The 16135-nt window shown below is 39.2% G+C and overlaps 1 protein-coding gene across 3 annotated transcripts in view; it reads right to left on the reverse strand.

The window, feature by feature from the left end:
* The window catches only part of kif13a (kinesin family member 13A), a 363930-nt gene that overhangs the window by 42849 nt on the left and 304946 nt on the right, over positions 1-16135 (reverse strand). For all 3 annotated transcript variants that reach the window (XM_041183792.1, XM_041183793.1, XM_041183791.1), the window contains exons 29-32: positions 14790-14845; positions 11885-12009; positions 6119-6295; positions 3909-4001 (exon numbers count right to left, since the gene is read on the reverse strand). In XM_041183792.1, coding sequence (XP_041039726.1) covers positions 3909-4001; positions 6119-6295; positions 11885-12009; positions 14790-14845 — 451 coding nt within the window. The remainder of the gene's footprint in view (positions 1-3908; positions 4002-6118; positions 6296-11884; positions 12010-14789; positions 14846-16135) is intronic.

Consider the following 16135-nt stretch of genomic DNA (forward strand, 5'->3'; position numbering starts at 1 on the left):
AGCTGATAAACAGTTCTGATCTGTGGAATTGGAAGTTCAAGGCTACAGGACAGAATTTAAACTTGATACTGGTGCAGGAGTCTCTGTCTTATCAGACAGATTGGATTGCTTCCAAATTGGCTAAAATAAGTCAAAATTCAAATTTAAAGCCACAAAGGCCTGGAGGCACAAACCTCCAAATGAAGGGTCAGTTCACCACCACCTTTGCCATGATGAAAAAGAAATTAATGAAACTCTCTATATTTTACAGAATCAGCCAAATTCTCTGCTCAGCGGGTCAGCATGTTTAAAACTTAGTCTTAAACAAAAGCTCGACAATCTTTCATTGAAAGGGATAACCCTTGCAGTCAAGTCAGAGATCACAGCCCAGTTACCAAGGTCTCAGCTCAGGACAGTAAAGTACCATTCAAGGAGGAATTTCCAAAAATGGATGAAGAGCCAATAGACTTCAATTCAGCAGCAGTACATGGCGTTCATTCATTACGAAGTGAGTCATTCTTTATTATAGAAGCACCATCCACTGGACCACAGCAGGAGATTGCAGATCTCTCAATTCTTTTCACAAATAGGCTATAAGATGACAATCTGCTAAAGGAGCTTTTAGACCCAGGTTGGCTCTTTCCTGACAAAGGTCATGAGGAGGCCAGTGCAGAAACATGTGATCCATGGAAGACAACGTCCTTGAGATCGTTACACTCTTTGACTCCATTGCCAACACAGATGACGTCTCTGTTGTCATTTTTGAGGAGTGAGCTGAAGTAGCTGCTGAAGAGCTGAATTTGTATATTTGTCTCACTGAACCCACAATGGAATCCATTGTAAATCGCTGGCTAACCACATTGAACTATCCGGGGAGAAAGAAATGCTTGATTCCAAGTTGGATCAAACTACTAGAAGGAACGTACAGCCTACTCATTTGTGTGAAAGTAAAATGCAGTCCACATTTGAATTTCATCAGCAAGTTATTCTTATGCTTTAATCGTCCTTCATAGCAGAAGCAGAGGCCAACTTTACAGAGCTTCTACAGCTGACGAGTCCTACACAGGAATTTCATTAGACCCAGTTTTGGAGATTCGTTCTATTGAAGGTGGTGTAGTCTTACCTTCTCATGCTGACACCTTCATCCCATTGCCTCCAGTGGAGCAACCTCATGCTGAAACAAGCATGGAAATGGCACTTTACAGCCTTCGGGACTGAGTATTGAGTTCAACAACCTTAGATCATGAACTCGCTCCTCTATCCCCACCCCCTTTCTGATCCCCTTTTTTCCAGTAATTTATATAGATTTTTCCCACCTATTTCCATTTTTTAAAATGTATTTCCATCCATTGTTTTATCTCTACCTTTTAGCCTATTTCGATCTCTTCTCCCCACCCACCCACACTAGGGCTATCTGTACCTTGCTCGTCCTGCTTTCTACCCTTAATGTCACCTACTAGCACATTTCTTAGCTACACTGTCAACACCTCTTTGTCCTTTTGCCTATGACATCTTTTGGCAATCTCCACCTATCACTGGCCCTCTATCCAGCTCTACTTGTCCCACCGTCCCCCCTCCCCTTAATCCAGCTTATATTTCACCTCTTTTCTATTTTTCCTTAGTTCTGTTGAAGAGTCATATGGACTCAAAACATTAACTGTATTCCTCTGAAGATGCTGGCAGACCTGCTGAGTTTTTTCCAGGTATTTTTATTTTTGTTATGGAAATGTTATCACTACCTACTGAAACTACAGTAGTAACCTAAAAGTAATAGGGAAGTCGTATTTTTTTCCATGTCCTGCAATGTCTTCAGGATACATTCTTTTTTTCGCCCTCCAGATTTATTCAAATCTCAGAGATTGAACATTTTTTTCATTGTCTATGCAGCAGTGAATGACACAGCTGTGAAATTCTTCATTGAAGCTGAAGATGCTTTTTAGACCTTTTCCCAGTGTGCAAAGAGGGAGCAGAACATTCCAGATAGAATGTTAGTTTGTCCTCTTCCTATTCAAGAAAATGTGATTGCTCATATCCTGAAGCGTCCTTCCTTGAATCAATCTTCCATTGAAAGGGTTTCACAACCTTTGTAGTCAAGTTAAAGATCATAGCCCAGTTACCAGTGGTTCTAGGAAGCTGCTCTCTCACACCGCCAATGTCCAATATGTTTGTCTTTCAGAGAAGAGAGGAGCAACTACACAGGTCCACAACATCCACCAAGAGAGCCGAGAACACTTGTGGAGATTGAAACCCTTTGTAACAGTGACTGGGGGCGTTGTTTGGGGGGGGGGGGTGAAAAGAGGTAGGAAGATGCATAAGAGTTGGATGGGAATTGAAACAGTACAAGAGGTTTACAGATGTTTGAAAATCCAGCGTAAATAGTTTCACAAAACAATGTAACAATTAGAGATTACACTTGGGGGAGAGATGTAGAGTAATGGGTTTATGGGTATGTTAATTAGACCATGATGCTATTAATGATGTGATTGTGACATCAGTAGTCAGATGATCAAGAAGCTCCAAGACAGATAGGAGCAGAACAGTCTGTGTCCTGAATATCATGTGCTTACCCTGAGGGGCTCTTTGTAAATAGTTCTTAATAAATTGTTTAAAGTTAAATTATACCAACTATCTCAAGAAAGTCAAAGGGAAGCAAAGCCTCATCAAAGTTCGATAAGACAAGAAAGGAAGGTATTTATAAAACCTCATTAACACATCGCAATATCATCAATATGACATTGAAAAAATTTATAACATATATACGTAATATAAAAATGGCACTTAATGATAATGAGCAATATGAAAGGCTTAGAACTTGAATCTCCAAAACCAAAGACTGCGTGGAGACAGGTGAAGCACTACTGTAGACACAAAAATGTTATTGGTGAGGTTTGACATGAAATCTATATTGTGAATATAACGTTTAATTGATGTGCCTCACTATACTTAGAGTGCCACATACTGTAATCAAAGAAATTGAACTGTATTGCATTTTTTGTAATGTCAAATATAAATGTTATGTAATGTAATAATTCATAAAAAGTAATTTTTGGGCGAAAAAGGTGTTAGGGTCTTTTGAAATGCTATACCTGTCAGCATAATATTGTCTTACATTCTAGAATTTTCATCTCAAAATCATGTCAACTGCAATGCATTTTAATAGACTAAAGTGTAAACTTTTTTTTACATCAATGTGCAAGGCCAGATTTTAGCAGGTGAGCTAAAGGTATTAAGTTCTTAGCAAAGCCCCTTTGCTCACCTAGAACCAGTATGCACAACAGAGCTTCTGTTTGCAGAAATAATTTGGCCTAAACTTTTCTGAGTTTCTGCCAAAAAATAAACTTCTGAGTGTGTAACTCTGGGTGAATTCTAAGGTCAAGGACAGCATTTGGGGTAAAATACTTCTCCACTTTATCATGAGCACTAACAACTTCCAGGTGAGGTTCCGTATGACTTGGTTGCAGAATAAATCTTTTTGATCTACCATAATAATGCTGAATCTCAGAAGAACAGTTCAAACAGCAGTCATAAGACTCCATCTTCCTGACCACCCCATATCACACACTAACCTCCTCAATTACAGTGCCAATAAATTACTGACCTCTACCGAACTATGAGCAATTTTGCACTTGGGATTTTAAGTCTACCTAAACTTATTCGAAACAGGGTCATTGAAATTAGTGAACTAAAATAAATCTTTCATGTGGTGGGGCAGTTAGGATTGGCCAATAGATGCTGGCCTAGCCAATAACACCCACACCCCATGAACAAATACAAAACATTCAAGTACAGGTTTCATTAAACACCTGGTTTCCACAATTTCAGTATTTCTTATTCAATAACATAATTATTCCAGTTATTCTCCACTAATAAGCATTTTTGTTCATTAGGTCATAGTCACAGCTCTCCCAGGGAGTTGTACATGGATTTACCTTAGGTATGTTGGATACTATTTCATAGGTAACACCACAGGAATGAAGAATATGTTTGTAGGACATTCTTCGCTTCAGACTCTGTGTAAAACTCTGTAAAGTAAGTTGCCAAAGAAGAATAATTTTGAATTAATCATTTAATTCATCAACCTGCTTTTCTAGTAACAAAAAATTAACAGGCAATGTAAAAACATAAAATTGCAGCCTTTACTAACGCTCTATTTATCCTTCACATTGCTGGCTTCCATTGGTGGATATCGTGCATGCCTGATTTTTTTTAAAACTATCAACCATTTTTGTTATAAGTTTCAGAGAACTTGTTTAAAAATAGTTTTTAAAAAACCCACAGATCTCGTTCATTCAAACAACTGGAACGGCCAAGTCACCACAGCGCCAAAATAGAGGCTGGATAATATAGCATTATAGTGGCTTATCCCTTGACCCCTCAAAGCACTTCCATCTGCAAGCTCAAATAAGGGCTGCAATGGAATACCCACAATTCACCTGTTAATGTGCAACTCCAACCAAAAAGTTTAAGAGCATCCAGAACACAGCAGTTTAGTGGATTTATGTCTGTACCACTGGACTCAATATCCACCACTAGCACTCTGTGGCTACACTACGTATGCTCAAATCAGATCTTACACTTCAGCAACTCACTAAAAGGACTTCAACAGTACCTTCCTCCCCTGAAACCTCTACCAGAGAAAGACAAAAGCAGCATTATCATGGGATTATCAGCTCCAAGCAAGGCACCATCCTAATTTGGACACTTGGTTTTTTTTTTTTATAGCCACTGTGTCAATAAATGCTGGCCTGATGAAAAAGGAGCCCGCTTGATTGGCACCATATCCACAAACGTTCACTCCCTCCACCACTGACGCACAGTAGCAGCATTGTGTACCATCTACAAGGTGCATTGCAGGAATTCACAAGGGCTCCTTAGACAGCACCTTCCAAACCCACAACCACTATCATCTAGAAGGACAAGGGCAGCAGATAGATGGGAAATCACCACCTGGAAGTTCCCCTGCAAGTCATTCACCATCCTGACTTGGAAATATATTGCTGTTCCTTCACTGTCACTGGGCCAAAATCCTGGAACTCCCTCCCTAACAGCACTTGGGTGCACCTACACCACATGGACAGCAGCAGTTCAAGAAGGCAGCTCACCACCACCTTCTCAAGGGCAACTAGGGATGGGCAATAAATGCTGGCCCAGCCAGCGAAGCCCACATCCCATGAATGAATACAAAAAGAAAATCCTGGAATTCCCTACCTAACACCAAGAGCGACAGTGGTGCAAGATGTAAGCCCATCACTACCATCTCATGGCACCTAGGGTTGGTAATAAGTGTGGCCTTGCCAGTAATGCCCACATCCCAAAGACAAGGTTTAATATGATTGTAACATGGGCTTCAGTGCAAGTGGTTTTGACTTTGCACTGACACTAATGCTTGTGAAGAGCGCATCAGACAAGACCAAGTTCTCCGGAGAGTCTCATTGATCACAACTCAGGTGTCAATCAGACACTGACTGTGGATTCAGGCTGCACTTACACTAAAACTGCAGCATACGATTGAAGCCAAATACTTTGGACCAATAAAGAAACATTTCAAGTAACCTAAACAACATATAATATGCCAGCTGGTGTGCCACTGTTCGCTCAAAAACAAATATTAACCACCAGTCCCACAGCAATAAAGACTCAGCAGATTTGGCAGCATCTGTGGGGAGAGAAACAGAATTAATGTTTCGAGTCCAACATGACTCTTCTTTGGGGTTCCAAACAAGAGTCATATTGGACTAAAAATGTTAACACTGTTTCTCTCTCCACAGATGCAGCCAGGCCTACTGAGTCTTTCCAGCACTTTATTTTTATTTCAGATCTCCAGTATCTGCGTATTTTGCTTTAATTTTACTGTTCCCGCAGTGCCAATTAATGACTGCAGCTATTATCTGAGGAAAAGTGTCATGAATTTCTACTTAGTTGTGTGAAAGATAATTTAATAACAGGGAAACTTAATAATTCAGCTGGAACACTGGCTGTTGGTTCTCATTGTTGGTCAAGATGGTGAGGCACTAGCTGAATTCCTTGTTGCAATCCATTAGTAGAAAGAGAAGTTATGGTATGTGATGTGCACATAGTGATGCTCCACTTGTCTGTGGAAACATTAGATTTTTTTTCATGTATATCAACAACTTCTTACCTGCTTGTTATAAACATTGACAGCTATACGCTTGCGTAACACCAACTCCACGGCCGCTGGATGGCTGAGTTGCACTGTAGTCTTTACAATCAAATAGATGCGTTCATTCTGTGGGGTAACTTTGTTTAAGTATATGGAATCATGGACTGATGAGTCCCAGGAGGCAACAGCTGAGACCTAAAAATCCAAACAGCAGCACAATCAACCTTAAACAGAATCTTGTGTGAGAAATCTACTGGTACTTCTGTAGTTATTACAAATTTAAAATGCATTTACTGTTGTTAGAAAAAAGAAACAAAAAATTGACGTGCTCTTCTAGATGAATAGTACATTTTCTAAGAAATAAAGTTCAGGAGAAAGTATTAGTTTTGCATTGCCTCTTCCCTGAGGGAACTTGTTTGAGAATCACACACTAACTGTAGCTATTTCGTGAACATTAGCATCGAATGGCATCCCATGAGATCCAATAAAAGTCTGAGAACTCATCGATACCAATACCAAAAATAAGCTGCATCAGCAACATTGCACTGCTATTGGTTTTTCCTGGGCGCAGCCACTTCCTGATCAGCACTCAGGCCTGGCCTAGATGTTGATCTGCAATAAAGCAGTTCCCTGCTGTTTGTGGAAACAAGGCAAAAAACAAATTAAATTAAAAATACTTGATAAATCATTAGGAGAATGGACAAGTCATAATTGTCTGGTATTCTTTATACTCAAAGTATTCCTTTCTCCTTCATTTGACAACCTTCCCCTTTAGAACTTTTCATTTTAAATGGTACTGCCAAAGGGAGTTTTGTCAATAATACTAATCATTGTTACACAACAGAAACCTCCCATATTCAAATATTTTTTGCAACTGAACTAGAATTTGTTGTACCAGTTATTAAAGGATGAGGACCATTAGACAATTGATATCAAAGGAATCACAACTTTAACTTTACTGGGGACCCAAAGCACAAAATTCTTAAACTACCATAAATATCAGTCTGTACAGGTCAAAGTGGTGATAAATACAATCTGGCCCTCCTTCCAGATGGTGGCACTCACAGGGATTGCATCTCAGGAAGTGGAGAATGTGCGGTGCCTATGATTTCCCAAAATACCACAACCATGAAAGCAGTTCTCTGCTGAATTACAAAATTACAGCCTTCCACTGCCATGAAATTTCCCTTCCAATAAAAAGGATTCTGTAAAATAAAATGATATCGGTATCTAAGACACCAAGGCACATCAGTGCTGGGAAACAGAATAATTTCCATTTCAGGCACTCTGCGGCAGCATCAAGCAAATAATCCACAGGGCAAATCCCTTGGTAAATGACCCACTACTACGTGTGGCATTTTAAATGAGTTCTCCTGTTTCTCTGTGGAATAAATGTTAGAGGTCAGCCAGCTGCAGCCTGCTGGTGTCAGGTCATTAAACAAGACTTGCTGTAATTCTGAAATATCTTTCAGCTTAGTGTAACGTGCTCATAAACCAACTAGTAAACAGAAGGAATACCAATCAACTCATGCACTGAAGCGAATTTTACTCTATTGCTAAATCCAATGATTTTTGTTTTGCAGAGTGCGTAACAATAACTCATCTTGTCAAAGCAAGGAGAGGAAGAAATCAAAGACAGAAATTAACTTGAGAAAAGATAAACACAGTGAGAGAAGATATCATAGTAAGCAAAAAGCAATCCCTTCTGAACATAGAGGTACTTATAAGACTTGGGACTCCTGGCCCTCGATTTTAAAATTTTCATTGTTGTTTTCAAATCTCTCCATGGTGTCAGAAAGAGATTACAAAAGCTAAGCGAAGATTTGAAAAGAGATGGGCAGGAAATAATAAAATGATTTAAAAATATAAAATTTATAGAAAAGGACAAATAGAGATAGAAAAGGAAATCTTGTAGAGGATGAAAGGATGGTATGGATATTAAATAAGTATTTTGCCTTAGTTTGTGTGTGGAAGTGGGACGAAAGGCTACAAATGCAGGGTGGAGACTAATTAGGTAATTATTTGGATGAGGTAGAACTGGAAAAGCATTGGAGGAACTCAAAAGTGGAAAAGGCACTGAGCCCTGATGGCAGGCATCCTAGAATGCTGAAATAAAGTCACTAAGCAAGTATCCTTAGATAGGCAGCTTGTGTCACATTGCAGGATTAACATTATAGCATCTCTGTTCCATCAGGGAGAAAGGGATAACCCAGGTAACTAGAGACCAGACAGCCAAATATCAATAGCAGATAAGCTTCAAGTGGCCAGAATACAACAACAGTAACTTTAATTTCTATGGTGCCCTTAACATAGAAAAACGCCCTAATGCATCTCACAGCTATAATTGGATGAAAAAATACACTGAGCCAAAGAATGACATGGGCCAATTAAAGAACAGGTTTGTATTAGGCAAATGTTGGCTAATAAATTTTATGGTGTTCTTTGAGGGAAAAAAAGTGTATTGTTAAGGATATAGCACATGTTGTGTATAAGGATTTTCAAATAGCATCTGATAAGGTGCCGCATAGGAAGCATTGATAAAATGAAGATACACAATCTTAAAAATGGTGTATCAGCATGGACACAAAGTTGGCTATGGAAAGAAAAGTGGGTAGTAGTAGTTAATGACAGTTTTTTAGGATGGGAGAAGTGTAAAGTGGTGTGTCCCAGGAGTGGTGCTGGTCCAGTGCTCCTCTCAATAAATGGTATGGCCTTGGGTATTGGGAACATATCAACATTTTAAAACACAAAAATAAGTAATATGGCTCCCGTGAAGAGGATTGTGAGCAATTACAGGCGGATAGGTATTGGCTGACTTCCTTGCACTACATCCAATCAAGCCTTGGAATCTTTTACATTCTCCTGGTGTCAGCTGTGGCCTCAAGTTTAATGTTTCATTGGAAAGACAGCACCACTGACAATGTAGCATTTCCTCAGTACTGAACTGAAATATCAACCTAGCATGGGGTGTGAAAACTGACAAATGGGCTAAATAATTGGACTTCAGTAACAACTGTGCTTCTAATCTCAGAAACTGAGACATTTGTGGTCTCATCTCCCCTTTCCCTCCCACAGTAAAAAACCAACCTCCTTTGGTCCCCAACCTGGTTCTCACGACCATTTTGTAGCTCCTACCTTATGCTGCTGCTCCTCCTCTGCGGCTTCTAGTGCAGATACAGCTAGAAATTCCTAACCGCAATAGTTTCAGAAAATAAGGAATTCCTACCCACAGTACATGGAAAAGATCAATCCTTCAGAACAGCAGCAATGACAGATAGGAGCTCAGAGTGGTGAAGAGGAAAAGACTGGGTCTGTCAACCGGGGAGGTGGTAATGAGTGCTTGTACGAATTGTGGGTGGGTGAGAGTGAGGAGACACCTGTGTGAATTGGGAGTGGAGAGGGGTGGGATGAATTGCGAAGACAAGAGAGTGACAGTAAACTATGGAGGTGGGGCAGAAGAGTCCCAGCTGCAGAGTGAAAGAGCACCAGTATGACCTGGCAGAGGGGAAAATGACAGCATGTATAGGGTAGAGGGAGAGGGAGGCAAAGTGAGCTAATGTGAACTAGAAGAGGGCAGTGGCTGGGCAGTATCAAAATGAATTGGAGAGTGGAAAACAAAAAAGACTGGCTCTGTAACTTTGGAAAAAAATGGGGAGGATTAATAAGCCATTTCAAAATAATTTACTCTCAAAAACTAAACTTAAACACTGGTCAAATTTCATAACTGAACACCAAAACATAAGCCTCAGTGGTCCCCACCTTCTTTGTGAGAAGAAGGTTTTTGACACAAGCTTCTGCAATTTCCCACTGATCCCACTAATTAGGCTTGCTAACATTACAGATCAATGCAAGGGCACATATGCACAATGCCAAATTGAACTAAGGGGGCCCTTGCAATATAAAACTCCCCCTAGACCAAATCTGAATTCAATCACTATGATTTGCATCATGCAATCACGTTGGCAAGGATCACTGCAAGTGTTGCACGTGTGGTTGACCCAGAAATCTATGACCAGGAGTGAGCAAGCCACATGAATGAACTGATGGCTGTCAGCACCACAGATTGCAGGGAAGTGGGAGGCAATGTAATTGATACCAGCTTTAGGGAAATGCAATGAAGCCTGCAGCAGAGGTCTCTGTGAGCTGTGTGACAAGTTGGCGACTAACCTGCACCAGAAGGTAATACATATGCCAAAAATAACATGGGCTTTTACACATATTTTTTATCAGTGCATCTTGTGGTTAGGTGAATTCAAAAAGAACCTGCTATTTTCTGACAGCTGGCTTTTACCAGTCTTCTACCACAGATGAAATTGAGCAGTAGATCCCCCACTTTCCAGCGTTATATGCTAACTTAGGGCCAAATTTCATCAATGCTTCCAGAGAAATATGAAAAGGCAGCTTGACATTTAATTTTCCTCATCTGCACAGGATCTGTTGGAAAGGTAATGCACATTGCAACAGAATTATGTGAAATATGTTGGTCCTCTGTTTGTTAAGAGATTCCTAGGGAAGTAAGTCAGTGAGCTAGAGTATCCCAGGAATATATCCTAAAATATATCCTACAATATCCTAGGAAATCACTGGATTTAAAAAGAAAACATTTATATAGGTGCACCAGAGAGCTTTACAGTCAGTTGTAATGTCAGAAACACAGGAGGCAATTTGTGCATAGCAAGGTCCTAAATCACATTTCAGAGCAATGTGACTATGACCAGATTTTTTTTATGTAAAAGGTGTTGATTGGGGGATATTGGCCAGGACACCAAGAAGACCTCTGTACTTAATGAAATAGTGCTGGGGGGTCTTTTACATTCATCTGAGGGGGACAAACAGAGCCTTAGTTTAATGTCTCATCTGAAAGACCAACACCTCTGACAATGCAGCATTCCTTCAGCACTGCACCAGAGTGCCAGTCTAAGTTTTGCGACTTTTCTGAAAAGGGACTTAAACCTATGATCTACTGACTCAGAGGTGACAATGTTCCCACCGATTTACACCTGACATTTTAACTTGTCTCAATACTTGTGTGAACACCAACAAAGCATTCCACTCGGAACAGAGTCTCAGGGAGTATATTGCTCAGCAGCTGCACCAATCCATCCTGTTCTATATTCAGGTAACTGCATGCTGTGATCAATCCCATATACTGCATCAGCAGATGCTGGTTACCAAAACACTTGAACCAAATAAATGCATCTCTTCTGTGATCTGCAGAACTCTCCAATTGGGAGCTGGTAATTTTAATGTATGTGAAGGAATGCTTAAATACACCATAAAGAAAATAGCTATGAAAGTACTACATTTTTAGTACTACGGGTGTGAGTAGTTGATTTGAGAAATGTATCCAGCAGTGACATTTTACATTGTCTGCTGAAGAATTGAGACAATTTGTGGTCAGATTGATCTAAAGGCAATTATTTGTGATTATAATTAGCAGTATAACTGGATAATTCATTTCTTTGTTAGATGTTACCACAAAATTAATGCGACCATTAAAATTCTGACTAAATTGACATCTAGTGTAACATGCACTCCAATATGACATTGAACAGCGTAACAGAAGTGTTAATATTATGAATAAGTGGTTTGGTACATGGAACCCAATAACAATGGTTAACACAAAGAGGAAAGATGATAATAATCTCCATTGTACTTGATCCAAGGTACTCAGTTATAGACAATTAATAAATATCACAGCAGAGATTGAGGGGAGGGAAAAATGTAAGGCACTGAAATACTGAACAGGTATGAGATGTAAATTAAATAGACAGGCTCTTGTACCTCTTCTTCACTGTGCTTGATAATGGGTAAATAGAAGAATTGGCTGCCATGTTCTTTTGGTAAAATTGAGTTCACTCCAGGAGCATGGGGACCAGTGAGCTGTTCATTTGCACGGAGATCATCAGCTAAAGGAATGACAATAAATGCAAGATAAAGATATCTATGCCAAAGATGCAAGGTTCTTAAATTTAAATTGCTACTTAAGACTTTTTTAACCTCCTGCAATTGAAAATTATAGTGCAATATTGAAGTAGCCAGGAGAGCTTTCATGAGCAATACTCAAGGAATTACTCAATTGGAACTTAGAACCAATTCAAAGGTCCAAGAGGCTTTCTTGAAAGCCTTTTAAAATTCAAGTAGTCTGGACAATGTAGCACCAAGCATTTTTAAAAATAAGATATTAAAAACTAATGCATTCAATTCAACATACTTATTAAGTTGTAACACCACAAAGTTACAAAAAAGTAAAATTCACAGCAGAAGCAATATAATTAAAGGCTAATAATAACTAAAATATACTGGGAAACACTCCTACAAGGGAGAAAAGCCTCACTAATGTCAATGTCGATTATGGATTGCTACTTTTGGGTTGTGACGTTTTGCTCACAAACGAGAAAAAAGAATGCACACACTTCTTTTCACTGTTTCTACCAAAGCAACGGATTTTTATTTTCCAAGTTTAATCAACTTGTCTCTCACTCCATTAGGGCTAAACTCAACTGGACAGCAGTTCTTTCAAAATATTCTCTGACTGGTTCAGATGCCCAAAAGTTTCAATTTTGACAATTTGACTTTTTGATTCTTATATGGAGATTCCCTTCTACCAGGCTGTCCAGACTGTCTAATGTTATTTCCATAAGTCATCACAGAAACCTCCTTCTCAATGTAGGACAAAAGTAAGCAATTCATGAGCGTACTAAACTGGATCAAGACCTCAAAGATCAGATACGACTGAACCGTCTTCTCGTGTAACACTTCTCTCTCATTCCTTATAACATATTTAATGAAACACATAACCTTCAAGTACTTTAACAGAAACCTTTTAGGTAGGAATCTAAATCCATTTGTTTCATTTTAAAACAAATATTTCATTTTAATACAAATATTTCATTTTTACTACATTTTTGACAACTTAAATTTTAAAATTATTCAATGACCTCAGCAGTTGAAAGCCAAGAGTTGCATGGGAAATCCACTGTTGCAGAATAATAAATGGCATTTGTACGTAATACCAACAATTTGAATATATTTTATGATACGCAGCACATTTAGTGAAACCAAGATAGGCTGCAGAGTAAATGAATATATAAAAAGTGGACCTAAGAGGAGTTTAAAAGGACTGAGAATACAAGCATGTGGCGAACATATTACATTCAAAGCATTGAAGATGGACAGTGTTTATGTATTTTTTTCTCCATTCTTTAATGGGGTCTGGGCATTGCTGGTAAGGCCAGTGTGTTACCCACCCTTAATTGTCCTTGGACTGTGTGGCTTGCTGGGCCGTTGCAGAGTGCAGTTAAGAGTCAGTCACATGATCATTGTAAACAATTGTGATGTTGTACAGAACTTTCCACCACCAACATATATTTAAGATAGGATGATCTCTCTGCTCTGCCACTAGTGGAGCACAACTTGGCTATTTTGGATCATCTAAAGTGCAGAAGTCAATAGGACAAACAACAACATGAGATTACCTCCAAGAATTGCAGGTACATGTGAAGCATAAAAGAAATATATTTTCAAAGCAACCATAACCATCTTCTGCCTGCCCATCCATTTTTCTACAAGCCTAAGAACCATAGGCCTCCAATTGTTAAATCTGGACATACACAGATCCCTGTAGCTCAACTCGCACCAAGTCTTATTCACCCATCATGCCTGTGATTGCTGACTTACATTGGTTTCCCATATAACACTTCGATTTCAAAAACCTCATCCATGTTTTCAAATCCCTTCATAGCCTTGCTCCCCTCCCTGTAACACTTTCCACTCCTACAAGCCTTCGAGGTTGCTGCGCTCCTCCAATTATGGCATCTTACACATTCCAGATTTTAATTGCTCTTCCACTGGCCACTGTGCTTTCAGCTGGCTTGGTGTCAAGCTCTGGAATTCCCTCCCTAAATGTCACCACCCCTCTTCCCTTCTTTAAGGCATCCCTTAATATCTAGTCAACCTTTTGGCCATATGTTCTAATGTCTCCTTCTGTGCCTCAGTGGCAACAATTTTATTGGTAAAACTCTTGAGGTATTTTGGATTGTTTTCTACATTAAAGGCACTATATAAATGACAGCTGCTGTTCCTCTTCATTCAGTAACAAATAGTGAATCTTATGTTTGGGTGAAGCTGACTGCATACAGCTGAAGAAACAATTTGTAATGAAGAACAATGTCCAAGTTAATATTAGAAGCTTAATACACTGCATCATTGAATGTGTCCTTTATCAACAAATAATCTGCATATTGTAACCAATGCAAATCCAATAATATGATTTTCTTCACCCAAAGGCTCCTTTTTTGGAGGATGAATGACAGACATTCTATCATGTGTCAAATTTTCTCCCCTCTCGCCTATTGCTACAGGTGAGAGCATAACCAGACAATCTGATCCTCAGCTCAGCTTCCACCTGTCCTACTTTTAAACTGACTATGAGGAGTTGGCAGGAGCAGCCCAGCGGTGTATCGCTTCCATGATTCATGGAAAAATGCTGGATCTCCACTCAGTACTTCCCCACAACAGTGTGCTCGAGTGGGTATATTAGATATGAAACTCAGCACCTTCTCTTAGCATGTTAGCCCACCATCTCCATACCTGATTTGTTTATGTTTTATATCCATGGGGATTATTTTTATTTTCTGTTCAACCTTTTGACACAAAAAATTATTTTCTCATTAACATATTGGCTCACCATTTAAGTCAAGGAACAGGACAGGGATATGAGCTTCCATTCCTGGTGGTGATATCCTGAAAAATATACTTATTTAGAGCTAAAATTAAAATACACAGATTAAGAGCTCAATACATTTTTTTAAAATACAGAAAGGAAATGTTCATTATGAAGGCCAGCACTTAGTATCAAAATGTAGACCACATAATTATTGAAAAATGTTCCCGGCTTGTTTCAAGTTCCAGTGAGATTAATTTGAAGCAAAAGAAAACTTGCTATATTTTGATAGCTCAAATAGATTACTGTTGTCTGTTGTCTCAGGAACCTGCACACCATAAACTATTTCTATGCAGGTAACATGCAATGTCCACTTTAAAAATTGCTCTTCATTTCACTGGTACAATCAGGAAGTGAACCATTTCCCAACAGTGGCCATAACATGATAGAATTTCACCTGCAGTTTGAGGATGAGCAACGTGGGCCTAACACTAGAGTTTTAAGTTTAAATAAAGGCAATTACAAGGGTATGAAGACAGAGCTGGCTTAAGTGGACTGGGAAATTAGGTTAAAAGGTAAGATGGTAGAGAAGCAGTAGCAAACATTTAAGGCAATATTTCATAACTTTCAACAAAGATATATTCCACTGAGGAAGAAAGACTCTGAGAAGTGGCTGCAAAGATAATGGATGCATTGGTTATAATCTTCCAATATTCCCTGGGTCCTGGAAAGGTCCCAGAGGATTGGAAAACCACAAGTGTAACACCTCTATTCAAGAGAGGGAGGCAGAAAGCAGGAAACTATAGACCAATTAACCTAACATCTATCATAGTGGAAACACCTGAATCCATTATTAAGGAGCTAATAGGACATTTAGAAAATTGTAATGCAATCAGGCAGAGTCATCATGGTTTTGTGAAAGGGAAATCATGTTTGATTAATTTAATTGAGTTCTTTGAGGAAGTAACAAGCAGGGCAGACAATGGGGAAACACTAGATATGATGTATTTGGATTTCCAAAAGGCATTCAATAAGGTGCCATATAAAAGATAAGAGCCCATGGTTTTGGGAGAACATATTAGCATGGATAGCGGATTGGTCAGCAAACAGGAAGCAGACAGTCAGGATAAATGGGTTGCTTTTGGGATGACCAACTGTAACCTGTGGAGTGCCACAGGAATCAATACCTCAACTATTTACAATCTACATTAATGACTTGGATTAAAGGACCAAGCGTATGGTAGCTAAATTTGCTGATGATTCAGATAGGTAGGAAAGCAAGTTGTGAGGAGGACACAAAGAGTCTACAAAGGGATGTAGATAGTTTAAGTGAGCTAGGAAAAATTTGGCAAATGGAGTATAATGTGGGA

This window comes from Carcharodon carcharias, chromosome 3, assembly GCF_017639515.1.
Source record: "Carcharodon carcharias isolate sCarCar2 chromosome 3, sCarCar2.pri, whole genome shotgun sequence".
NCBI lineage: Eukaryota > Metazoa > Chordata > Chondrichthyes > Lamniformes > Lamnidae > Carcharodon > Carcharodon carcharias.